The sequence below is a fragment of the Capra hircus genome, chromosome 16, assembly GCF_001704415.2.
Source record: "Capra hircus breed San Clemente chromosome 16, ASM170441v1, whole genome shotgun sequence".
Taxonomy (NCBI): Eukaryota; Metazoa; Chordata; class Mammalia; order Artiodactyla; family Bovidae; genus Capra; species Capra hircus.
Window position 1 is genome coordinate 63,297,822 of NC_030823.1, and position 27,515 is coordinate 63,325,336.

General features: G+C 40.2%; 2 protein-coding genes across 2 annotated transcripts; both read right to left on the reverse strand.

The window, feature by feature from the left end:
• On the reverse strand, positions 2,231 to 12,411 carry ARPC5 (actin related protein 2/3 complex subunit 5). The gene is made up of 4 exons (XM_005690965.3): positions 11,994 to 12,411; positions 9,658 to 9,730; positions 7,035 to 7,211; positions 2,231 to 3,623 (listed from the first exon to the last, which is right to left on the reverse strand). Exons 1-4 carry the CDS (start codon positions 12,134 to 12,136, stop codon positions 3,561 to 3,563), a joined length of 456 nt encoding a protein of 151 aa, XP_005691022.1. The 5' UTR covers positions 12,137 to 12,411; the 3' UTR covers positions 2,231 to 3,560.
• APOBEC4 (apolipoprotein B mRNA editing enzyme catalytic polypeptide like 4) lies at positions 24,436 to 25,590 on the reverse strand. The gene has a single exon (XM_013970321.2). The coding sequence runs from the start codon at positions 25,588 to 25,590 to the stop codon at positions 24,436 to 24,438; it is 1,155 nt and encodes a 384-aa protein (XP_013825775.1).

The window sequence follows — 27,515 nt, forward strand, 5'->3', positions numbered from 1 at the left end:
TTGCAGAACCCCTAGGGATGAACAGACACCTCTTTGGGAAGCTTTGGCCTGGGAGCACACTTCCTACTTCTAGAGGAAGAAGCAGGCCCAAAAGAGCTTGTTCAGACATTAAGTAATAGAAAGATGGCAAGTTGGGAACAGCATCTCCTGCTGGAGGGAGTGAAGTGAAAGTCGCTCAGTAGTGTCCGACTCTTTGTGACCCCATGGACTGTACAGTCCATGGAATTCTCCAGGCCAGAATACTGCAATGGGTAGCCTTTCCCTTCTCCAGGGAATCTTCCCAACCCAGGGATCAAACCCAGGTCTCCTGCATTGAAGGCTGATTTTTTACCAGCTGAGCCACAAGGGAAGCCCAAGAATACTGGAGTGGGTAGCCTAGCCCTTCTCCAGGGGATCTTCCCAACCCAGGAGTCGAACCAGGGTCTCCTGCATTGTAGGCAGATTCTTTACCAACTGAGCTATCAGGGAAACCCCTTGGAGCTGGAGGGAAGGGGCCCCAAGGACCATTCTGCTTTGGTGTCTTCTTGTCTTTGTTTGGGGTGGGACAGCCAGTTTTCCCAGCTAGTTCTCCCAGGAAGACAGGTGCCGGCCCTTCTTGGGATCAACAGTTAAGGGGCATAATACTACATTATATGACATTAACTTTAGAATGCTTAAATCTTACTTCCCAATGAGGCTGAAAGCAACTTGTGAGCAAGATCCAGACGTTACTCTTCCACTATGTACTTTGTGATCCCGGGGAACACGGTACATGCTTTAAAAAGACTCAGTTAATTTGTCCCATCTCCAGATGGATTTCACCTTTGTGTTGCTGGATTTCTCTAACACCTCATCATACTTACGATCAAGTGACTGTTACCTAAACAGTGCTGTTACTGAACAACTAACAAAGGCTTGTTGTTGTTTAGTCACTAAGTTGCGTCTGACTCTCCTGTGACCCCATGGACTGAAGCCCACCAGGCTCCTCTGTCCATGGAGTTTTCCAGGCAAGAATATGGCAGTAGGTTGCCATTTCCTTCTTCAGGGCGTCTTGCCGACCCAGATGGAACCTGTGTCTCCTGCCCTGGCAGGCTGCTTCTCTACCCGAGCCACCAGGGAAGCCCCAACAAAGGGTCTGTGTGCCATTTCCCCCCCTTAAAAGTGGCAAAGACAAAACACACAAAAATAGTTAAAAACAAATAAAACCACCGGGATTGAAGTAGAAGGGCATGGGTGCTCAGAGGGCCCCTTAGCATTTATCTTTTTCCCACAATTCATGCTTCTTCTCACTCTTTTCAGGATGGTGCTCTGTCACGGTCAGCATCACTTGGGCTGATGTTTAGCTGAGACGCATCAGTCGAGCCACTTGTTTTCAGCTGGCATGCATTCTGACTCCATACTGATGCTGTTCTATTTGTTATATAGTTTCTCCTGAGAAAAGCTGTTGGCAAATTTTGAGTACAATCATTCTTATGACTATAAAATATAGAATTCTGGAATTTCTTCCAACGCTATAGTCATGGAAGAGGTATTAAGAAGGATTTTATGAAAAAGTATTGCCATTTGGGCTTCCCTCGTAGCTCAGTCGGTAAAGAATCTGCCTGCAAGGCAGAAGTACTAGGTTCGATTCCTAGATTGGGAAGATCCCCTAGAGAAGGAAATGGCAACCCGCTCCAGTATTCTTGCCTGGAGAATCCCATGGTCAGAGGAGCCTGGCAGGTTCCAAGTCCATGGGATCACAAGTCGGACACGACTTAGTAACTAAACCACCACTGTTGCAATATCACTTGTTTTCATTTAAAGTTTGTAAGTGGTTGTTATACCTACTCGACCACCTGTATTATCTATAGTTTAGTGTCTCTTACTCATAGCCCTCTGAACTGCTTGTAAATTTCTAAAGCTTTGACATAGGAATCTTGTCAGGTGTAGTGGTAAAAGAGAGAATGCGTTGAGTAGATAAGGACAGTAGATGAGAGGTGTAACAAAGAGCTTGGGAGCTGGGAGTGGTGTTCATCAGGCTTCTAAAGAGCTATGGAATCACTCCAGAGTGAGTGATTTTAATAATCACTTCATTATTAACATTTAATGACTCTTTCCTCTTCTCTACTATCTTATATTTGAATAAAGTAGTCATATAAACCTTCTATGCAAAATTAGTTCTTGTCAAAGAGTATAATAACCTGGTGGTAAAAAAGGAAATCTTTCCTCTTCATTAACTATGCCTTCATTAAGTATTAAAGTAAGACAAAAATAAATTATTCAACACTGACAATTTATTTTCTGAAGATTATCATTTTTACAAAACAGAACAAAAAGCAGGTATCAAAAACAGCAGAGTTTACAGAATTTCTGCACCAGTTTTCACACAGGTCAGTGATTATGAAACTGGTGTCAGATGTAAATACTAGATACACTCTGATTTCCCGCTTGGTCATAAGCATTCAGGTGGTTTGCTTTAGAGCTACTGAATAATTATAATTTTTCATAAGCACCGGTCATTTTTTGAGAATACATTTGGTTTGTCCAACAAAGTAAACACTTTTCGATGTGTGGTATTTTCTTTTTTTAAAAAAACACTGACCTAAAATACAGAATGTGTATGTATTTGGATCCGAACCAAATCCTTTGAGGTCCCAATTACCCTGAAGAACACTGAAGAAGACATTGATAGGACATATTAAATACTAGTTATATACCTCATGATGTCGAAGGCAGCTACTGTAAGTCTAAAGAAAATATCTCTTCATTTAGAGGCTGCCCAGAGTTTGAACTACATCATAGTTTCCACATCTTTTCTGATTTGGAGCAGTTTCCCCAAATAGGGTCATATTATTGGAAAACAAAGTTTATGCTCGTGCCAAACAGGCTCTGGCATTTTATAGATGCATTTGCGTAGAACAAGATTCGCTGCTCTGTACCCTGGGTGGCCACACAGAAGCTCAGAGGCCACGATTCCGGGATGCGGAGAGGAGAAAGCAGACCTGAATGCACATCATCTGGAGGGAAGCAGAGACAGAGCTGGACTTGGCCATGGCGTTCAGCCACTGCCTGTTCCAGAGACACAGTTCGTTTAAATAAGGGAAGTTTGGTCCAGTTTTGCAATGTTAATAGCTGACAGTCTCTCAAACATTTTTTTTTAAATATATAGAGATCATTTCCTGGCTAGCAATGAGTTAAGAAACTGGCCTCCAATTCTGATCAAATTTCTCACTATTAGTCAAAGCCAAAAAACCCCTCCCCCAAAACAAACAACAAACAAAGGAAAACCCAGCCAATAGGGGAACAATTGCACAATTAAAGTTGAGTGTAAATTATGCTATGTACAGACTGGTATCCACGTCACTGAAATCATTCTGAGATCATGACACACTCTTGTTGAAATATTTCTTTTATCGTATCCCAATTTTCATTTAGGGAAAACTGATATGTATGTAATTTTCTTCTGTATAGATATGAAAAGGAAGCAAGAAGGCAAAGCTGAGAGGAACAGATGCTACCCGCGGGGCAGCGGTGGCATTTGGTTGTTTTGGTCTTGGTGCCAGCAACTCCCACCCCATGGGAGAAATCCAGTTCCCGCCAGACTACACGGTTTTCCTTGCAGTCAAGACTCGAACGATGGACCCCACTCCTCCAGCAGCAAGCGCCTAAACACAAACCAAAATGTCAGTATGGACAGAATCGTAAAGGCTCAGTTCTCACACCAAGTAAAACATTTTTCTTCAAGGAAGGGCGTGCGCAGCAACTGATTTTGGATTCGCTAATTTTTTTAACAAGTATTTCTCGAGCACCTATTATGGGCCAGGCACTGTTCATGGCACTGGGGACACAGAAACAGCAACAACCAAAAATCCTTTTGAGTGCCTGCTCTCAGGCACTCACCTTCTACTGAGATGCTAGCTGACATTCTAGTGTGTTGTTCTCAAATAACAGTATGTTCTTAGAGATCTGCAGCATGATGTTCTTGCCGAAAACAGGTTAGGGCTGAGGTTAGGGTATAAATATAGAAAGTGAAAGTGAAAGTGAAGTCGCTCAGTCGTGTCCGACTCTTTGCGACCCTGTGGACTGTAGCCCACCAGGCTCCTCCGTCCATGGGATTCTCCAGGCAAGAGTACTGGGGTGGGTTGCCATTTCCTTTTCCAGGGGATCTTCCCGACCCAGGGATCAAACCCAGGTCTCCTGCATTGCAGGCAAATGCTTTAACCTCTGAGCCACCAGGGAAGCCCATAAATTTGAATCTCACCATGAATTTAAATTTAGGATATTTCATGCTGCTTTTATTCTCAGCAGTGCCAGGAAGAAACTCAAACTGGGTTCGACCGTACTAAGCTCCAGTTTAAAGCACTCGGAGTTTGTCAGATTTTTCTTTTCTCAAGCTAAGAAAATACTACTTAATAGTTAAGAACTTAGGAACTTTGACATTACATGGAAAAACTGGAAGTTGTGATTAAGTATTAGGAATCTGAAGCTCTGGTTTGCTTGTGCTCAAAAACACTCACTGAAACACCTGTGTGTATTGGGTACTGCGCTAGAGGCTGGGGGTACAGAAGTGAACAAATACATCGAGACAGGGAAGAGACAGACATATCCATAGGCTATTTAGAGCTATGCTGTGGGTGCTAGGAAAGCACAGAGGAGGGGCGTATACACACCCTGAGGGTGCAGAGGAAAGTGGAATGGTGAGCTTACAGCTTCCTCGAGAAAATGACACATTAGGTGGATAAGTAGGTGACAGACTGACATAAAAGGATAAGGAGGCTCAGGGGCAGAGTGAAAATCATAAGCAAAGCTATAGAGGTGTGGAATATTATGGTATGTCCAGCTACCACAACACATTACTATGCTTACTGCTACAGCATGTGGGGAAGAACAACATGGAAGATGAGGCTGGACCCGGGAATTTGGACTCAGTTCTGCAGGGGACTTGCAAGGGTAGATCTGGACACTAGAGAGATCATTCTGGCAACTGGGTGGAGAACAGATTTGAGGGAGGAAAAACTGATAGCCAAGAGACCATTTTAGGAAACCCTGGCAACAAACTGTGAGAGAGGCTGAGAACAGCTGCATTAGAGATGGTTGAGTGGACAATCTAAGAAGTATTTAGGAGATAAGGCTGGGAAAAACTGGTGACTGTTAGGAAGAAAAGAAGGCTTGACACATGCCTCAGTTCCCCATGTGAAAGAGGGAAGTAATTAGCACTCCTCCATAGTATTTTATGAGGATTAGTTAATTGAGTTAACATTTATAAAGTGCTTGGAATACAAGAAGTACTCAGTCAGTGTTTGGTATGATCCTGAAACTATCCTGAAACTAGGATGATAGGTTTCAAAGCTGGCTCTTTCATCTGTGAACTGAGGACAATAAAGATGTTTCTATATCTCATAGGGCTGCTGTAAGGATCACATGAAACAGAAACTGAAAGTGTAGTGGCTGTACAAAGCAATCAGACCTCAATTAAAAAAAGGATACAGTGGCTGATGAATAGGAAGTACTCCGTGAACACGATGACTGTATGAATTACTCTCCAAATTGATACACCGTAGAGTAAAAGGGAACTATTCATAATTATGTTGGAACAGGCATAAACTTGGGCTGTCTTGGGAAAAGTGAGAGTTATAATAATCCTATCCACAAAAGTTAGCTCTTTTTATTTGACAATGTATGAAGAATGAAGTGACTTGATCCAGGTTAAACAGTAAGTTCTGCTACCTGTTCATACATTGTAAGTGTGTTTTCACTCAGATATCCAGACAATAGATTCTGAAAAACTGAGTTTTTGGTAACTGTAACATGTTAGAGAATATACACTTATCTGTGGTTGGTTTTATTCAAATATTATCAATATAATGTAAGAGCTGGGTATTAAAAATTACCTTACCAATTTTTCACCTAAAGCTAAAAATCCTCCATAGCCTTTTTTTTGGGAGAGGAGGGGCTGGGGGGATGGATAGTGTACCAGCATCCGCTTATACTGCAAAGCAAAATGCATGAAAACAAACAAACAAAAAATTAAGAATTCTTGATCCTACTCCTGATTTCATTTTTTAGAACTGTGATAAAATATGTAACATAAAATTTGCCACATTAGCCATCTTTAAATATAAAATTCAGTGGCATTAATTACATTCAAATATTGTATAGCCATCACCACTATCTACTTACAATACTTTCCCATCTCTCCAAACAGAAACTCTGTACCCATTAAGCAATAACTCTCCAGTCTCCCTTCTCCCCAGGCACTGGTAATTTCTAATCCATTTTCTGTCTCTATGAACCTGCCTATTCTAGATATTTCATGCAAGTGGAAGTGAAGTGAAGTCGCTCAGTCATGTCCGACTCTTTGCGACCCCATCCAGGCAAGAATACTGGAGTGGGTTGCCATTTCCTTCTCCAAGGGATCTTCCCAACCCAGGGATTGAACCCAGGTTTCCTGCATTGTAGGCACACGCTTTTACCATCTGAGCCACCAGTGGAATCACAGTATTTGTGTCTTTTTGTATCTGGTTTATTTCACTTTGCATAATGTTTTCAAGGTTCATTCATGCTGTACCATGTAGATAAACATTTTCTGGTCAAGTAATATTCCCTTGTATGTCTGTGTCAGATTCTGTTCATCTGTTTGGGCATCCCTGATGGCTCAGTGGTAAAGAATCCACTTGCAATGCAGGAGATGTGGGCTAATACCCTGGAGGAGAAAATGGCAACCCACTCCAGTATTCTTGCCTGAAAGATCTGATGGAGAGGAGCCTGGTAGGCTACAGTTCATGGGGTTGCGAAGTTGGACATGAATGAGCAGAGCGACTGCACACGCATGCATGCACGTTCACCTTCATGGATGCGTGGGTTTTCCACCTTTTGGCAATTGTTAAAGAATTCAAATCAGCATCTCAAGACCAAGGCTAGCAAGCATAAATCTAAACTTTCATTTTCATGCATTTATTTGTAGTAACCACCAATGTATAACCAAAGAGTCAAAACAGGTATTTAGGCTAGAGGTTGTCAATGTTTTTTCCATTACAAAGGAACCAGTCATACAGATTGTATAATTCATGACTTACCTTTTCATGCCACTGCAATAACACAGCACTGCTATTGTCAGAGGGGCTCTCAAAGCCTTTATAAATATACTTCATTAGGAGATCCACACCATTCTTGTCCAGGGATTGAACTGCTTTTTCAATATCGTTAGCTTTAAAAGAGATGAGCACCTTCAAGACAATGCTGCCTGCGCGATCCTGAGGGTAAATAAACAACAGATCGTTCAGTCTCATTTTTGTGTTGGGGAGTTCCAGTTTTTAGAAAGGCTGCACTGCGAGTGTGACATTTGGGTAGAGACCTGAAGAAAGGAAGAGGACACCTTGGGTGTATCTGAGGCAAACATTTCAGAGAGAGAAGAGTAACTGCTGCTAGCGTGTGTTCAGTGTGCTCAAGGGACAGCAAGAAGATGAAGGGGGCTGGAGTGGAGTGCAGGGCAGGAAGTCAGAGAGGCAGTAGGAAGACAGAACGCGTAAACCCTGCAGGCCCTTATGAGAACTCTGGCCTCCAGTCACAGAAATGAGAAGCTGTTGGGCTTCCCTGGTGGCTCAGAGGTCCTGGAATGCGGGAGACCTGGGTTCGATCCCTGGGTCAGGAAGATCCCCAGGAGAAGGAAATGGCAACTCACTCCAGTACTCTTGCCTGGAGAATCCCATGGAGGGAGGAGCCTGGTAGGCTATGGTACTGAGCGACTTCACTTTCACTTTCTTTCTTTCTAAGAAGAGTGATGTCATCTGACTTACATTTTAACAGGACCAGCTGGCTGTCATATTGAAAATAAGCCCAGGGCAGCAGGAGGGTGAGGGGAGCAGGAGACAGAAGCCTGGAGGCCAGCTTGGAAGTTCCTGCACCAAGACAGGCTGGCTTTGGCTGGCATGGCAGCAGCAGAGGCAGCCAGAAGCAGACAGAGTCTCGACATATTTGAAGGTAGAGCTGAAAGGGTTTACTTACAGATAGATGTAACAAATTATCAATGTATTAAATCAATACATTTCACTTCTTGATTTAAAAAAAATAGACCAAAAGAAGGAAACTGAATTATAGTTCTACCCTGAAGCATCCTTCAGAAATGTTATTAATAAATAAAAATTTAAGTTTCTAAAACTTATTTTTCATTTCACATCTATAGTCAAGTGACTATAGGTATTAGAGTGGTCTTCATTTATAATGATCTTTTTCTTTGATGAATGACTGCTCCAACAGCAGTTGCTTTTCACCTAGCAAGCCAAGTACACAGAACACTTAATTTCCCCTTTCAACAATGTTTCTCTTTCTATTCAACACAAAGTGATACCTTCTGCATTCCTGCCGGTCATGATCTTACAGTATGCTTCTACCACCTGTTGCTGTCTTCAGTTTAAAGACTATGCAATTATCCGTTTAGAAAAATATCCTTGTATGGAGAGCTATAACCTCCCACCCACACGCTCTGATTAAAAAAAAACACCCACAAAAAAGCAGAAGGTGGTAAAACGAAATTTCAGTGACGTTACTCACTTTTAAAAACCAAAGAAGCATTTCCTCTTATAAAAGATTATGTTGCCTAGATAATAATGCATTTACCTAAGTTATTATTTACTAGTATTTACCTAAGGAGATACTTGGGGCTCCTAGGATGTGTGAATGGCTATGGACAGTGGGGGGGTCAATGCTCTGGGTGTGGGATTATGGACGATTACATTTTTATTCCCCCATATTGCTGAGTTTTCTACAATACTTAACAGAACTAAACATTAAAATTTAATCTGAAAAAAAAAATTTAATCTGGGCTTTAAACAATTAAGTAAGTAGGTTCTTAAGAATTACTGAAAGATGGTTAAGAGGCAATGTAATTTTACAACTTTTCTGAAGGGTAGTATGGCAATACCATATGTAGCCTTAAAAAAATGTGCAGTCTAAAATCCAGCCATTCACTTCCAGAAATTTATTCAAAGGAAACAATTCAGACTTTACCAAGAATTGTTCATTTCAATACTATTTATGACAGGAAAAAAAGTCAATAAATATATGATGAAAGTTTATATATAACTAAACTGCAGGATTATCAAAATACAGATGTTAAAAAAGATATTATAGAAATAAACTTATTACCAAGTAAAGCTGTTCATGTATGCTGCTATACAGATGCCATTTTAATTAAAAGAAAAACTCATAGAAAAACTCTATAAGCATATAGCAACAACAAAAAGTAATGATTATCTACAGGTATGGGATAATAATTATTTTCATTCCCCCACATTTCTGAGTTTTCAATAATATTTAACAGAATTAAATATTAGAATTTAATTCTATGAGAATGGTAGAATTTTAAAAAATCTTTCAAAAGCAAGTAGCATGTGTTTATTTTGTGAAAGTTTCACTTGTTCTTCAAGCCTTTGCTCAAATTCCACCTGAGTGGCCTCCTCTGAAAACACACAGATGTCTCGGTCATTAGAACTTAAGTCTACCTACCACGCAGCGTTATCACAACTCAATGTTGGAGCACTAATTTTTTATATAGGTTTTCCACCTATCAAACTACATTGTAAGCTCTTCTATGTCAAAGATGGCAAACAGTTAAGACATTTGTTGACTGTGTGACACTTTGGAGGGTTCTGGTAAGAAGGCTGAGACGCCAGCACAGAACGCGTGTTGTCTGTGACTCACCTTCACTGCCTGACTCTTGGTGTTGATGGGGGGGTTTTTCAGAGCTGCCTGTAGGGCAGCTGTCATGTTTCCTGTGATGGAGGTTAAGGGGATAGCAGCAAAGGGCAGCCCTCAGGAAAGCACTGGAACTCCCAGGAACCACTGGTTCTTAAGATTTGGTGTTATGCATAGAAAGAAAAATTACTATGGTTGCTACGTTCAATACTGGAAAATTCAACATGTTCGTTTCAAGGATGTCAATCAAAGATAAAATACTGAAAATGAAAGAGAGCATTAAATTTTTAAAAAATAAGGCAAAAACTGTTTCACCCTTGGCTCTAATTATTAACTGAGCACCTTAATAACCTTTCATTTTCCAGTAAAACACATGTGCAAACATTATCCAGGGTGACATTTAAAAAAATTCTAAAATATATATCAGAATTATTTAGGTCCCCAAATGAAACAGACTGTCTGCCTATCCTTTGATTAGAATTATATTCTATATTATTAATTGAAATGCTGGTAGAAAAGTGCTGGCAGATTACTCTAGCAATCTGAATGATATACATTAGCAATCTCTCAATATTGATGTTAAGGGGCATTACAGAAGATAAAATAACAACCTGTAGGTGGCAGCTTAATTTTTCTGTTTTTTAATATTTTCTCTCATATTTCATAAAGGTCATTCAAACTGCTTTAGGCCACACCTATTAAATTTAGTCTCGCTTTGAAAGCACCAGTGAGTTAGCAAGAATGAGGAACAGAAGGCCAATCACACTGTCAGAATGTACAGTCATTGCCCTAAAAGGAAAACCTCACAGAGTTCACTTGTTCCTCCATCTGTAGTGCCTGATCAGGGCTTGTCTCTTCTTGTTGAAACAAGAAGGGACAGTATCTTTATATTGCAAGATGAATTGATTTAAAAGCAGATCCACTATAGGGATACAGCAGTACCATTGAAGAGCCATCATGTTACCTAAAAAAAGTTAGTCTCACAAAACATCATTTATGCATCACGAAGAATGTTTCTACACAGAATAATCTTCACCACTTATGTTCTAAAGAAAAAGGTCTGACTAAAAAAACTATGGTTGGTGGCAGGCTGTGATTTTCAAGGCTTAATGGACTTCTAGAGAAGCGTGCCGTTTGCAGACTGGCTCACTTCTGAGACTGCTCCCCTCCATCCCAAACACTTAAGTATGTTAAATAATGCAAAACAGCAACAGCTGATTGTGAAAGTAACGGAAATCAAAGAAACATCTGTATGTTGATAAATGTTTAATGCTGTATTTTAGGTGCCTGTAAGACCAGCTGTGGCTGCTACCAAATATTTTCACTCATGTATTTCCCCATTTAATTTAATAGGCCACTGATGAGGAAAGTCTAAAGAGCCTTCCTAATCTTATGAATACACCCAAGAATAATTAGAAATGAGTGAATTCAGTAATTGACAATCTCTAAAACGACAGCCTTGGTTATTGCAACATTTACATTTTTCCGAAAAAAGATCTGATGCAAATACTCCCTCAAAGTTATGAATATTCAAATATGCAAAACCCAAACCAGGAACTGACAGCCACATTTTAACTTAACGGAAACGATTCCAGCATTACAAAATGATTCGGTTTTGTACAAATGATTCACTTTTTCCTATGTTATTCTTTGGCGTTTATTTAAAATATTTCCAGGGATTCTCTACATGCATTTTCCGTCTAGCAGGTAAAACGCTTCCAGCTTCTTTCTGAGCAGTTTTGTACTCATTCCCTTTCCCCTGGTTAACCAACTCTGTGCAACCTGTATTTTGTCAAATCCCTTCCTCTTAAAAAAAAAAAAAAAAAGGCGTCCACAAGCTTAAAAAGACAGACAGAAGGGCCTCAATTCTGCAAGCCGCCCCATGTCTCCCGGCGTGAAATAACGCTGCCACAACAAAACCACCACCACAATAAAAAGAAAATCACTGAAGAAAAATGCCCGCTCCTCCCGATCGGACGTGGGTTCTAATGAAAACCCGATAAATACGATCTGAGAGGACCACTTAAGCTCCCTGCAGCTCCCCGACTGACCAGCACCAGAGCCGCGAGGGCGCGGCCGTCCCCGCCGGTCCCCGGGAGGCGAGAACTCCCGGCGCAACCTGAGGAATCGGGGGCGTGGACGGCGCGCTGGGAAGGTAAGTTTCCGAGGGCGGGACCCGGGGGTCTCGGAAGAAATAGAAGAGCCCTCCTGCCCACTCACGACAGGGAGCCCACGGAAGCGGGGGTCCCCGCCCTCACGCCCTGCCCGCAGCTGGGTCCCGGAAGAGGGGCCGGTTCGGGTGGGGTCGGGTGGAGCGCGAAGGCCAGCGAACTGAAGGATATTGCCGCAGGCAGGAGTCCACCTCGCCCTCGTCGGGCCCGGCCTGCCCGTCGCCCCCGTCTTCCTCATCCACGAACTTGTTCTCGTCGTACTCATCCACGTCCACCTTCCGGAACCGGGCCGACGACACCGTGTTCTTCGACATCCCCGCTCCGGACCGGCGGCCGAGGCCTCCTCTAGACGCTGCCTCGACCTTAGCAAGCCCAGCCCCAGCTGGAAGCCGCAGACTGGCGCCTCCACTTCCCTCTTCCGCTCAGAGGCGTAGCCGGCAGCCGCGTCTCGGGTGGTTCTGGGCCTGCGCGCTGGCCGCGCTCCTTCCTTCTCAGGCTCGCGCCTTCCTCGACCCTCCTACGCCGCCCCCACGCGCCCCACAGCGGGGCGCGCCGGGGCGGTAGCGCGCTGAACGCAGCGCGCATGTGCGGACTCTCTGCAGGAAAGGGGAGGAGCGGGGCGACAGAGGCGGGGGCGGGAGGGGGCGGGGCAGGAGGGAGGGCCCAAAGCGGTGCCGCCGGTAGAGGTAAGAGGCGATTGGGCCTCCGGGTCCGTCACGTGATCCCTAGGGGGTTTCCATAGAAACGCTTCTCTGCGGTCCAGTCTGGTGGGGGGGTCTTAGGTTGGCGGCGATGGGCGCTGGGGGCAGGTGGCCTTGGCTTTGCTGCCGCCGCCGCCGTCAACAGCCTGTCATCGGGGTCCCGCTTAAGGTCCGGCTGGCACGGACTTACCCGTGAGCTGGGATGGATTGGTTTCCGGACCAAGTCTCCTGCAGTTGGCAGGAGTATGGGGCGGAGTGATGCACGCCCAGTCGCTCAGCATCGTTCGAGTTGTCAGAGACCTCGCTTCGGACCGTGTACTCCCCGTGGCTTCGTTCCCGAGCCGGGAAGCCCCTTTCTCGGCTGTGGAACTACGCTGCGCGGCCAGCTTGAGGTCCCCAAGGACGGAGTCGAAAGGTCACATCTTATCTGTCAGTGCTGTGTAATGGCAAGCGACTGCACCTGCAGAACTCGAACCTAGGTATCATAAACTGGGGAGAAGCGGGAGGTGTCTGGGCAGGGGCTTAGGGTCCGGTGGCAGAACTGGGATGAACCTGTGGAATTTGGGGTAGGGTCAGCCATTGACATCTTAAAATAAGTGGTTATTTGGAGTAAGAATGCTAGAAAAGGGTAGGGGCGAGTTACACGCTGGCTCTGAGGCGAAACAAAATGTGTGAGGATTAGTTGAAACCAGATCTTTAAGATTTATTTTTATGGCTTAAGATTTATATGATCCTCCTAGGCCAGCGTTTTATTGTATTTGACACCCCCGTTTTTGCGAGCAAAGCTCTCCCTGAGCAGGTAAGAGCACTAAAGCACTAAATTTGAGGAAATGGGAGTTGGGTGCTATGTCTAACACTGAAGCACAAATATTTGCAAAGTGAAATTAATTTGGATATTTATCAGGTTTAGTTTAATTCCACCGGAAGGCTGGTTGCTGCCCTGTTAAATGCCTCAATCCTTGGTTTCCTGTACTGTAATTGAAAATAGCACTAGGCTTATAATCAGAAAACCTTGGCTTGAGTCTTGATTCTTCCTTCCACTCATAACCTATTGATTGAGGCAGGCCACTTAAAATTCTGAATGTCAAGTTCCTCATTGCTAAAATGGGGCTAATAATGTGTACTTAACAATATTGTTCAATTAAACACAAGAAATTGTTTGAAACTCTGAAAGTCTGCCTCAATGCAAATTGCATGTTATCTGTACCATTGATTTTGGCACTAGTCTTATAAGTTGCTTAATGATATATTGTGTGATATATTGCCCCTGGAAGAGAGAAAAATTCAGGAGGGCAGAGACTGTCTTATTTCTTTTCTTTTCTTTTTGAATTGAAGTACAGTTGATTTACAGTGTTGTGTTAGTTTCTGGTGTACAGCAAAGTGATTCAGTTGCGCATACATATTGCATCTTCCTTTACATCTGACATAAAACTGAGCATGCAGAGGGTACTCAGTACATTCAGACACTCAATTATTCATTGATGAATGAATAAATGTGAAAGGCAGTACAGTTTGAGGGTCACACAGAATAATGAAGAGGAAGAGAGATCTCAAAGTCAAACCTTTGTTGGACATATATACATATGTGTATATATAGCTGTATCTATATCAATTTGTATCTATATACATATGTATGTAGAGATAGATAGGTAGACAGTTAGATGGTAGGTAGATACTTCCAGAATGAAATGCACCCCTTTTTCTTTTTTTTTTTTTTTTACCCCTTTTTCTTGGGAGGAATAAGCAACATGGCATTTTCTTTTCTCAGTTAAATTACCCTCAATAAGATTATCATTAAGTGATAAAAGTGACATTTATTTAAATCACCGCTCAAGTTATGAGCCAATACACTGCTGAAAACTCCCTCAAGGGCTGTCTTAAGACAGCCAAGGAAAATTTTCTACCTGTTGGCAATATATATTTTAAAAAGTCTTATACCAAAGTATCAGATCATTACTATGGTGAATGGCATTACATAACCTAGAATAAAGATTTTTAAAATGTTTTTTTTCTGAGTTTCAATCTTTGGTGACTTTAGTAAGAACTGAATAATATGTTTGTTTAAATGCTAAAGATGATTGTACTTTTTGTTTTTGTAAGTCACGATTTTCTCTGAAGAGAAAATTGAACATTAGAAGCACATTTGAGAGCAAATGGAAACAAGAATTCAAGAACTAATACATCCCTTCTCTTCCATTTCTATTCTAAATAAGTAGGGCTTATTTAAGAAATTTCTTTATTCTTTTTTTTTTTTAGAACTGGGAAAGAATACCAGAGTGGAAATCAACTTAAGGGAATAGTGAGGGGAATTTTAAAACTCAAGTTGTTCAAGGGTATAATTGTTTTGAATTATGCTGGGTGTGTTAAATGTGTTAAATATAATTAATTAGTTCTCAGTCACATAATGCATATTACATTTCAGATATAATTATGCTTAAAATGTCCTTTTCCAGTGCATATTTTTTGTCTCACAATAATAAATACCTAGTCCACAGTGGGTGCTCAACACCTTTCTATCCAATGAATTAATCTGAGAAGTTAATTATGGAATCATATTTAGAGGTTGAGATTTTTAATTATCTTCCCATCTTCATTAGCTAATAGTTAACTCTATATAAAGCTTTAGAGAAATTTCTTTGTGTGTATATGAGTGTATGTGAAGAAACCAGTCCTTCATAATCTTTTAATTGGAAAATATATTCTTCTTTCTTGCAAATTCCAAATTTTTATTGTTGATTGTGGCACTTAATTTATTTTAAGTAATATTATTTTTCCTACTTTAACTTTCTAAGTGAGTGCTTATTCCTGAAATAAAGGATCCATATGGCTTTAAGACATTTTATTTATTGTGCACATAGCCTGGTTTGGTTCAATGCTAAAGTAATACTGAATCTGAATCTGAATGTCCCCAAGATTAGTGCTGCAATGGTAGTATATACCTCTTTCTGATTTTCTGTGACGAAGGATGTTTTTAGTTTAGTTCAGTTCAGTTCAGTCGCTCAGTCGTGTCCGACTCTTTGTGACTCCATGAATTGCAGCATGCCAGGCCTCCCTGTCCATTACCAACTGCCGGAGTTCACTCAAACTCATCGAGTCGGTGATGCCATCCAGCTGTCTCATCCTCTGTCATCCCCTTTTCCTCCTGCCCCCAATCCCTCCCAGCATCAGAGTCTTTTCCAATGAATCAGCTCTTTGCATGAGGTGGCCAAAGTACTGGAGTTTCAGCTTTAGCATCATTCCTTCCAAAGAACACCCAGGGCTGATCTTTAGAATGGACTGGTTGGATCTCCTTGCAGTTAGAAAGGATTTTGATAAAACTATCCAGTAACAGATCTCTCTTTTCAGATATTTTAAACTAAGTACTTTGCCTACTGTGTGCTTCTTCCCCCCAGATTTGTCAATATTTATTAATTTATAAACTAAAACATCGAATCCTGTACACTATTTTTTTATTTGAAGTGGAAGGAAATTCAAAGTTAATCAAATATGTTGAAAGTATTATAAATAGAAAGCAAATAATTTTTAGTTCTGGTAATGATAGTTTAATACCACTGTTCTCTAACAGCATAATTATTACAATGTAAAAAGATTTTTAGCATGTTATCCATAGATTATGTTATGTTTTAACACTTGTGCTTAATATCCAAATGAGCTGGTTCAGTGTTGAAATACCAACCTTCAAATCTTAAGGTTTTTGTGATTAATTTTAGCTTTACATAACCTTATGTTTACACACTGAGGTAGAGTTGATAGGGTGAACTATTTTATGATAGGATTTTTATTCTTCAAAGATTAAAAACATTTTAAAATCTGTACTCTTGTCTCAGGCAAAAAGTTTAGTGCTGAATCAAAGATTAAACCTTGTTTGTTAAACATCCTTGTGAATGGGACTCTTTCTGTTAACTTTTTTTTTTTTTTACCTCTTTATGATAATATAAAGGAAAGCTATCAGTTTTTTGCCTGGGAAATCTCATGGACAGAGGAGCCTGGCAGGCTGCAGTCCATGGAGTTGCAAAGAATCAGATACAACTGAAGTGACCGAGCATGCACATGGGCTTAAAAATTTACTTATTCTATATTCCTTCCCATTACTGTGGCCTCTTATTAATGCTAACTATTGTTTTAAGTCTACACTTATTGTCACAATATAAATCATAGTATTTGAAGTAATCATAATTTACCTGTTTTCCAATATTTATATTACTTTGATTTTTCTTATCTTATTATACTAGCTAGACTCTCAAAAATCAGTGTTGCAAAACTGAATAGTAGGCTTCTTTGTTTCTATTTTTAATAGAAATATCTTTGGTATTTTACCAGTTTTTATTTTCCATTTCTTTATGATTTTTAGGAATCACAGCTGAAATTATCAAATGTTTTTTCAAGGGATCTAATGATAAAATCTTATAGGTTTTGTTCTTTTAATTTATGAATATGATTAATTGTATTTATATTTTTTCTGTGCTAAATCATTCCTATTAGGTTGGTGCAAAAGTAATTGCAGTTTTTGCATTGTTGAAATTTGCCATTTGATATTAGAATACATTCTAAATAAATGTGATTATGTTATACATCATTTTAATGTGCATTTCTCTCTGTGTTTTTCTTTTGCTAATGACTTATTACTTGCTGTTTATTTTATATTTATTTTAGACTATGGAAGTGATGTTAGACAAAAAGCAAATTTGAGCCATTTTCTTATTTGAGTTCAAAATGGGTTGTAAAGCAGCAGAGACAACTTGCAACATCAACAATGCGTTTGGCCCATGAACTGCTATGAACGCACAGTGCAGTGGTGGTTCAAGAAGTTTGGCAAAGGAGATGAGAGCCTTGAAGATGAGCATAGTGGCTGGCCATCAGAAGTTACAGCAACCAACTGAGAGTATATCAAAGCTGATCCTCTTTCTACTACTTGAGAAGCTGCCAAAGAACTGAACCTTGATCATTCTAGTCATTTGGCATTAGAAGCAAATTGGAAAGGTGGAAAAGCTTGAGAGTAGGTGCCTCATGAGCTGACCGAAAGTGAAAAAAATCGTTTCGAAGTGTTGTCTTCTCTTATTCTACACAACAACAGCAAACCATTTCTTGATCAGACTGTGACATGCGACAAAAAGTGGATTTTATATGATAATCAGCAATGACTCAGTGGCTGGACTGAGAAGAAGCTCCAAAGCACTTCCCAGAGCCAAACTTGCAGCCAAAAAATGTAATGGTCGCTATTTGGTGGTCTGCTGCTGGTCTGATCCACCAAAGCTTTCTGAATCCTGGCAAAACCACTACATTTGAAAAGTATGCTCAGCAAATTGATGAGTTGCACCGAAAACTGCAGTGCCTGCAGCTGGCACTGGTCAACAGAAAGAGCCCAGTTCCTCTGTGTGACAATGCCTGAACGCATGTTGCACAACCAGTGCTTCAAAAGTTGGGCTGCGAAGTTTTGCCTCACCCGCTGTAGTCACCTGACCTCTTGCCAACAGATCACCACTTCTTCAAGCATCTTGACAACTTTGCAGGGAAAGTGCTTCTCCAACCAGCAGGAGGCAGAAAATGCTTTTCGAGAGTTCATCAAATCCCGAAGCACAGATTTTATGCTACAGGAATAAGCAAACTTATTTCTCATTGGCAAAAATGTATTGATTGTAATGGTTCCTATTATTGATAAAGATATGTTTGAGCCTAGTTATAATGATTTAAAATTCATGGTCTGAAACTGCCATTATGTTTGCACCAACTTAATATATTTCAAGAATAAACTATTCCATTACTGTTTTAATTACTTGTTAGATTTGGTTTGTTTATATATATATATATTTAACATGATTTCAGAGTCTCTATGTATAAGACTGGTCCACAGTTTTCTTTCTTTGTGTTACCTTTATCCACTTTTGCTGTTAGGATTAGTCTAGCTTTGTAAGGTGATTTGAGAAGATTTCACCATTTTTTCTATGCTCTGGAATAGTTTGAATAATAGAAAACTACCATACTGTTTTTTTTCTTTGAAAGTTGTAGAATGTGCTTGCAAAATTATTCGGGCTTGCTCAGTTTTATGTTTTGTGGTTACTGACTTGTTTGGTTTTTCTTAGTAAATCATGCATTTCATCTAGACTGGCAAGTTATTGGCAAGAAGTTCCACGAAATATTTTCATACAATTATTTTAATGTCTTCCATGACCACAGACATACTGCTCTTCTCATTGCTACCATTAACTATTTAAGTAATATTAAGAAATATTAAAATCAATCAACATAGTTTTATTTTCTTCTGAAACCTGATTGTCACAAATTCTAGTAACATATTTTTACTTCATATAGAAAGTCGCTATCTCACACTTGGAGGGCTGATAAAATTTGAAAGATTCTACAATTTCTATCCCTTTCTACTGTCTGTTCTTACTGTGTTAATATTTTATGAACAATAACAATGACTTAATGAGTGTTTACTGTGTTTTAGACACCTGGTCAATAAGCCTTTTACTTATATTTTTTAATCTAGGGCCAGGAGTTAGTGTTCCCATATTATAGATGAGGAAACTTAAGGCTCAGAGAGGTTTTGTAACTCAGCCAGTTATGCTCAGTCTGATTCTATGCAACCCCATAGACAGCGGCCCACCAGGTTCCTCAGTCTCTGGGATTCTCCAGGCAAGGACACTGGAGTGGGTTGCCATTTCCTTCTCCATATGCTCAGCTAGCAAGTGGCAGATAGATATGGGAATTATCTACTTTCAGTAAGTCTTAATTCTCAATGCTACTACTTACCTTTGTGCTAAAAATAAGGATATAGTTAAGTGTCAAGAGTCTAAATAAACGCACACAGTAGCTTGAAATTAACTACTACAAATCGTGAACTTTAAAAAACCTGTTATTATAATGAATTTTTTGAAAGATATTTGGTTTTCAGATATTCCTGTGAGCCTTCAGTACCTTATCTCAGTATTCTGAGACTAGGCATAGAGACTATTACCTTATATTTAGTCTATACAAGTACAAAAGATGATCTTTTTTTTTTTTTGTATATGGAGAGAGCAGTACGTGTCAATTAGTAATTCCACTTAATTTTTTAAAAATTGTGGCGAAATACATATAGCATACAATTTACCATCTTAACCATTTTCAAGTATACCGTAAAGTAGTAGTAAGTACATTCCTACTGCTATATAACCATCACTACTATCCATTATCTTGCAAAACTGAGACTCTTCTAAATAATATTTCTTCATTCCACCCTTTCTCTAGCCCCTGGCAATCATCCTCTTACTTTTTAAGGTGGTAAATTTGGTGACCCTAGGTATGCCACATAATTGGAATAATGCAGCATTTTTCTTTTTGTGACTGGCTTATTTCACTTAGCTTGATGTCCTCAAGATGTGTTTATGTTGTAATATGTGTCAGAACAGCCTTCCTTTTTAAGGCTGAATAATATTACATTATGTGTATACACCACACTTCATTCATTCATCTGCTGGTGGACACTTCAGTTACTTCCACCTTTTAAAAAATATTTATGTATTTATTTTTGGTTGCACCAGGTCTTCGTTGCTGCGCTCAGGCTTTCTTTCTTTGCAGCAAGCAGGAGCTACCCTTCATCGCGGTGCATGGGCTTCTTCTGGTGGTGGCTTCTCTTGTAGAGCACAGGCTCTAGGCACACAGGCTTCAGTAACTGTGGCATCTGGGCTTAGTTGTTCCGAGGCACGTGGAATCTTCCTAGACCAGGGATCCAACCTGTATGCCCTGAATTGACAGGTAGATTCTCATCCACTTTACCACCAGGGAAGTCCTACTTCCACCTTTTGACTAATGTGAATAATGGTACTTTGAATACATATCGTGTATTTTTTTTTGAGACCCAGTTTTTAATTCTTTTGGGTTTATACCCAGAACTGAAATCATTAGATTTCATTAGAAATCATTAGATCACACACACACACACACACATATAAGCAGTTCTACTTAATTCAAAAGGGTAATAAAGCAGTGTTCCACAGCCTAAGGCCTTTGATTTGGTACATTCCTGAGACTCAAGGACATCCAATGTAAGGTAATCTCAGGACTTAACATTTGTTAAGAGGTCCTGGATAACAAGGAATGAGGGTGGGGAGAAACTCTGGGGTCTAGAACCTACTGAAGTTCTCCGCCTTAGCCCACCCAGCCTACCTAGCTCCCAGAGTCTAGAGGATGCCCATTGGTACACTAATTTGAGCAGGATTCAGGAAAGCCATAGGACCGGTACTAAATAGATACTGATTTTTCCAGCCTTTATGGTGCATCCACATTGTTTTTATTTTGAGAGGCATTAAAGCATAGTGATTAAGAACATGGGTTCTGGAGCTGGATCTTCTAGGTTTGACTTTCAGCTCAACCTTTACTGTTGGAGCAATTACTTAAGCTTTCCTTGTCTGTAAAATAGGTACTATAATAATAACTACCTCATAGGATTATTGGGAAGATTAAATGAGTTAATAATTTAAGTATTTAGAAAAATGCCTGACATATAGCTCTCACTAAATGTTAAGTAGTAATAATATTATTTTTAATTAGTATAGGTTACCACGTGGCTTTCCTTAAAACCTTTGGAAATAAGATAAATAACATTCCATTTTGTAAGTTAAGCTTTTTGGACTGTATGCACTATGAATCAAGAAAAGATATCTAATAGCATTTTAAAGAGGTAATATTGCTCCCAGGCTAGCAGGATTAGATTGTAGCCTGATGAAATATTAACATCTATAGAACATCAATACTAGTTCTGATAAGAATATAGAGATGTATGTTTTCTTTCATAGCCTTGACCCACCTAAAGTCGATCCATGGGGCAGATGTCCTTGTGCATATCCCATCGTTTCATTCCAGGTGGCAGATGTCTGTCCCTGGTAAGCAAAGTCTGACAGCACTAAATATTTGAATCATATTATGAATTCCTCTAATCCACCTTCTGATTACAGTTTGGCTTCTCATGTAGCTTGTATACATGGAGAGGCTATATAGACTGCAAAGCTTGGATGGCTGGTTGCATATCCAGTTGTCAGTCTCACTGGAAATCAATTAGCTTTCTGCTTTTATTTGTAAATCTTGGAAGTTTTGTTAATCTAGGTTTGCCCCTAATTTATAAATCCATTTTCTCTATAATGACTGAGTACATGGTTGAGCCTGCAACGGTGAGACCCAAGCCCTCGACCATGTTCAATTCACGGAGGAAATGCTCCCCTCCCCTTCCTGCGCCCCTCCCCCCCAGTTTCTTGGGATCTACTCCCCTGCCTTTTTTGATCACGACACCACTAGCTCCTTTAATTCATTGGCTTGAATTTTCCTTATTGGGATTACCATAGATGGGGTGGCAATTATAATTCTTTACTATCACCTTTGCCAGTTTGCTGAGGAAAGGTGGAGCATTCCGATCTACCCTCCGGAAATAAGAATCCGTTGTGTGGTGAGCAGGCAGACTTGATCATCACACTGTAAAAGTTCACTGCATGGAGCTATTGCTCTGATATGTGCCCTCATAGAACAAAAAGAGCTCATGGGGAACTTTAAAGATGAGCTAGCTCACGTCTCTTGTTTTACCGATGAGGAAATAGAGACTACTTGCCTAGGGCCTTATGTCTTTGTTGTTGTTCAGTTGCTAAGTTGTGTCCAACTGTTTGTGACCTGATGGACTATACCACGCCAGACTTCCCTGTCCTTCACCATCTCCCTGAGTTTGCTCAAACTCATGTTCATTGAGTCAGTGATGCCATCCAACCATCTCATCCTCAGCCACCCCCTTCTCCTCTTGCCCTCAATCTTTCCCAGCAACAGGGTCTTTTCCAGTGAATTGATTCTTTGCATCAGATGGCCAAAGTATTGGAGCTTCAGCTTCAGCACCAGTCCTTCCAGTGAATATTTGGCGGCTGATTTCCTTTGGGATTGACTGGTTTGATCTCCTTGCTGTCCAAGGGACTCTCAAGAGTCCCTTATGCAGTCTTAGTTCCTTGTCTAAAGCTTAACTCTACTGGCCTGGACTGATCTGTCAGTAACATTCTTTCTACCCCCCAGTCTTATCCAACCAGTACAAAAATTTAACTGTCGAGCTCCTTTCTTTTCTATGGCAGCATTTCCCCTTTTGTTACATACTGTGATAGCCAGGCTCACATTTGAAATACAAATCCATTATAGATTTCACTCTGTTTCTAACTGGATCCTTTGTATCCTGACTGATGCTGTAGTCTTCTTGACCACTTTGGAGACAGATTTCATAGTAATTAATTGAATATTTATATATATATTTTGGATGAGCCCACAAGGCAGGAAGTTTCAGAGCTGGGTCCCCAGGTCCTTCAGACTTGCTGATGTTATTAGCTGAGTCACCTATCTGATCTATCTACTTTTAAAATGATCAGAGCTCTTGAATTTCTCATATGCTAGGATCTTTTTTTTTTTTAAACTCTACATCCCAAACTGTAGACATATGATTTCATGATCTAATAATAAACTGCAACAGTACCTCTTTAAATAATAAATACCTCCAATATAATTATATTCTAATAAATCTATTAAAAATTTCAGGTTAACAGAACAAATTCCTTTTAAAATTTTGTGTTTATTTTAATCTCAGTAGATATTTCTTTTCTAAACATTTTTCTTTTCTTTCTCCCCTTAACTTCCACTTTCCCTTCCTCCTTCTGCATGGGGTATTATGTGCTTTAAGTTATTTCTTCCAATGGCAAAACTGTCTTACTAGCTTAGAGTTAATTTTTACACATATTAAGAACATATTGAGTAGTAAGTTACAAATGAATGCACATTTTTCTTGTAATGCATTTCTAAGAGGGAAGTGAGGCAGCAAATATAGTTAAACATAAACAAAGCACTTTAATGTACATGCTCAGAGGATTAGTCAAGGAGCACTTCTTAGAAGTGTGTTTGGAACAAGATTTTAAGAGAAGGGGTCAGAAAAGGGGAAGTAAAACAAATTATGCTTTGGGAAGCTATATTAGAAAAAGGGAGAATGGATCCTAACCAAAAAAAAAAAAAAAGATATTCATTGCAGTATGGCTAAGCAGGCGCTTGGCTGGAATAGAAAAGGAATGTTGGGGAGTGGTAATTGGTTAAGTTACTGAAACGGAGATTCACAGATTCACAGACTTCCTCTCCACCTTTTGTCTGAATACTGTGCTAAACCCTAAGGGAAAACCAAAGAGGAGAGACAGTGTATGACCTGCAGGAACTGATACTCTTGCTGATGCGACAGGGTGGCAGGAAGGTAGAGGAGGAACCTTGAAAGCCATTAAGAGTGGCTTGGATTTTATGTGGTGTATGATGGAAGGCCTTTTGGAGACTCTCATGTAGTATCCCACCTTTATCATCTGCTCTGGAAAGAAAGATCAAACTGAGCAGGTGACTGGTTTCAAAAATCAATTTTGGTAGCTATAGCTAATCAATTAGCAAAAGAACTTTTCTCCCCACAAATTATTTTGAACCACTTTAGATAAAAAAGGAAATGAGCTGCCTAAAATCTTCTGTCCATGGTTAACAATTAATGGAAAATCACTGGTTTGCTTTTGCAAGCAGCACTTAATGTCAGTAACTCAGGCTGTTTTCCAATTTTGCAGTAAATTTTTTATACCAAAACCAATTTAGGAAGCAATTTAGTCCATGGGCTTTTTTAGTGGAAAGATGATGTGGGTAGTGTAGAATAATGACATTTTCTTATCCACATCAGAATATTAGCAAGTTACTAATGGCTTCATTTTGATACTGTCGCTTTCAAACTAAAGGAGAGAGATCAAGTTGCTTATGGAAACATCTTGGATTATGTTAAAAATAGTGTAGCCTTGTAATAGTTGAGATAATAAATAATTCATGTTTTGCTTTGAGTGTGTCAGTTTATCTCTGTCTTGAATCAGACCTAAGAGAGAAAGTTTCCAGATTTCTGCTGCCTATCAAAGTCCTCTGGTAGTAGTTTGGTCTCCTGACCAGTTGTTGGAATGCAAATTTTGGTTTTTCCCTTTCTTCTTCTTTTCATTCTCTTCTTTGCTACTTGCAAACTGTCCTGTGATCTCTACTCTCTCCACTGGCATGCCAATGGGAGACTTTCTGAGATCACCGGTTTCCTGGAATGATATTTGAGGCATATTTAAATGCCTTATGATATTCCTGGGTTTCTGTGGACTTGGTCCTACATGGATTGGTGGTAGGTCTCTATAAGGCACCAGCACGAATATGACAGGAACCCTGGGGTCGAGGGTCAGATTGGATTGCAGCTGTCCGCTTGTCACTTGAAAAGACTGCCTGGAAAAGACATTGTTTAAGGGGTAGCCCTCCAAAGCTGCCTGAACTTTTACGTTTGGATTCTCTTTTGCTTGGAGAAGAACATCGGTGAAATATGGTTTCACCCCTGTTATAGCATTGATTTCATGTGCGTTGTGCCTGTCCACCAGAGCTCTCCCGGTTAAAATGGGCTGGAAAACAGTTGCTCCCTGGACACCACTCACAAAGTTGCTGAGGAGAGAATACCACATCCCACCGCTTATTGGGCTCAAAGTGACCTGTGGCCATAAACTGGCCAGGCTCCGGAGAGCTTCGCGGTTCCACGGCGAGGCAGGAAATTCAGCCTCTGTGTGATAGAGCTGAGAAAAGTAAATACTAAGAGTGATGTCTGGATACTTTGCCAGGAAGGTATACATTTTGCTGATGCAGCAGTGGTTAGCTTCATTGCAAGGGGAGTTGCTGGAGTACAGAATAATATGCCTCATGCCGTCGTTACTGTGTACGGCCGAGTCAAAGTAACCATTCATCTCGAATAACATGGATTCCGGGTGGGTATCATTCCCAGTGCAGCTGCTAGCATGACCCTTTTGCACCAGGCTTCCAGAAGAAGTTTTTAGCTCATAGAACGTGAGGTGTTTCGTTGGAGGATATGTTGGCCCGTAAGGGAATCCAAAAATCTGATAAAATTCTGTGTAGGGAACTCTTGCTTCTTCACCCGTCCGAATATGGTAAGGACAATTCGAGCAATCGAGAGAGAAACTCAGCCAGTAGTAAGGTTTTACTATCGTTCCGTGATTGGCCAAGTATTCCTCATATAAGGGCTCCATTGTTAGTTTTATTGTCTTCTAGCTGCAACCCTAAACAAGGAAGAGAAATGACATATAAAACTAATGCAGGAAAAATGAAACAGCGCTTTAATTTGCTGAGTCATACTTTTCTTTAGAGGAAGTAGCACAATAACCATGGTAACATCTTTTGACTCTAAAAGATAGTGATTTACTGTATACCCATAGTGAAAGTTCAAGATACTAATCCTGAGAATTAGACAAATGCTGGGGGAGGAGACAGAAGGGAAGGACATAAGAACACCTTTGTTTGTTTGATAGATTCTGAGGCAGAAGAACAAATGGGTTAACAGTGCAAGTTCTAGAAACAGATTGCCTTATTTCAAATCTGGGCTCTGCCGATTACCAGCTTTGTTACTTTTGGCAAGTTATAGAACATCTGGGAGCCACAGCTTCTTTTTTTTCTTTTTTTGTGAAATGAACATAAGCATAGAACCTGCCTCACAAGATTATCTTGTGGATTGAATGATGAAATAAATAAAAAATGCTTTATTATGTGCCTGATACATATTAAGGACTCAGTACATACTAGAGATGGCAAGAGTGAACATCGACGTTTTAGGAATGAGCGAACTAAAATGGACTGGAATGTGTGAATTTAACTCACACGACCATTATATCTACTACTGTGTGCAAGAATCCCTTAGAAGAAATGGAGTAGCCATCACAGTCAACAAAAGAGTCTGAAATGCAGTACTTGGATGCAATCTCAAAATGACAGAATGATTTCTGTTCGTTTCCAAGGCAAACCATTCAATAGCACGGTAATCCAAGTCTGTGCCCCTGCCAGTAATGCTGAAGAAGCTGAAGTTGAACAGTTCTATGAAGACCTACAAGACCTTTAGAACTAACACCCAAAAAAGATGTCCTTTTCATTATAGGGGACTGGAATGCAAAAGTTAGGAAGTCAAGAAACACCTGAAGTAACAGGCAAATTTGGCCTTGGAGTACAGAATAAAGCAGGACAAAGGCTAATAGAGTTTTGCCAAGAGAACGCACTGGTCATAGCAAACACCCTCTTCCAACAACACAAGAGAAGACTCTACACATGGACTTCACCAGATGGTCAACACCGAAATCAGATTGATTGTATTCTTTGCAGCCAAAGATGGAGAAGCTTTATACAGTCAGAAAAAACAAGACCAGGAGCTGACTGTGGCTCAGATCATGACGTCCTTATTGCTAAATTCAGACTTAAATTGAAGAAAGCAGGGAAAACCACTAGACCATTCAGGTATGATCTAAACCAAATCCCTTATGATTATACACTGGAAGTGAGAAATAGATTTAAGGAACCAGATTTGATAGAATGCCTAATGAACTATGGACAGAGGTTCGTGACATTGTAGAGGGGACAAGGATCAAGACCATTCTGAAGAAAAAGAAATGCAAAAAAGCAAAGTGGCTGTCTGGGGAGGTCTTACAAATAGCTGTGAGAAGAAGAGAAGCAAAAAGCAAAGGAGAAAAGGAATGATATACCCCTTTGAATGCAGAGTTCCAAAGAATAGCAATGGAAGATAAGATAGCCTTTGTCAGTGATCAGTGCAAAGAAATAGAGGAAAACAATAGAATGGGAAATACTAGAGATGTCTTCAAGAAAATTAGAGATACCAAGGGAACATTTCTTGCAAAGATGGGCTCAATAAAGGACAGAAATTGTATGGACCTAGCAGAAGCAGAAGATATTTAGAAGAGGTGGCAAGAATACACAGAAGAACTGTACAAAAAAGATCTTCATGACCCAGATAACATAATGGTGTGATCACTCACCTAGAGCCAAACATCCTGGAATGTGAAGTCAAGTGAGCCTTAGGAAGCATCACTATGAACAAAGCTAGTGGAGGTGATGGAATTCCAGTTGAGCTATTTCAAATCCTGAAAGATGATGCTGTGAAAGTGCTGCAGTC

Bases quoted from the DNA above. Each gene is read 5' to 3' on its own strand.
- ARPC5 (XM_005690965.3), bottom strand. From the start codon at position 12,136: ATGTCGAAGAACACGGTGTCGTCGGCCCGGTTCCGGAAGGTGGACGTG. The intron at 9,731-11,993 runs ATATCCTTCAGT...AACCTCCATCAC, and splicing joins GTGGACTCCTGCCTGCGGCA to AGGAAACATGACAGCTGCCC. The intron at 7,212-9,657 runs GTGAGTCACAGA...ATTTACCCTCAG, and splicing joins CCAAGAGTCAGGCAGTGAAG to GATCGCGCAGGCAGCATTGT.
- APOBEC4 (XM_013970321.2), bottom strand. From the start codon at position 25,590: ATGGAGCCCTTATATGAGGAATACTTGGCCAATCACGGAACGATAGTA.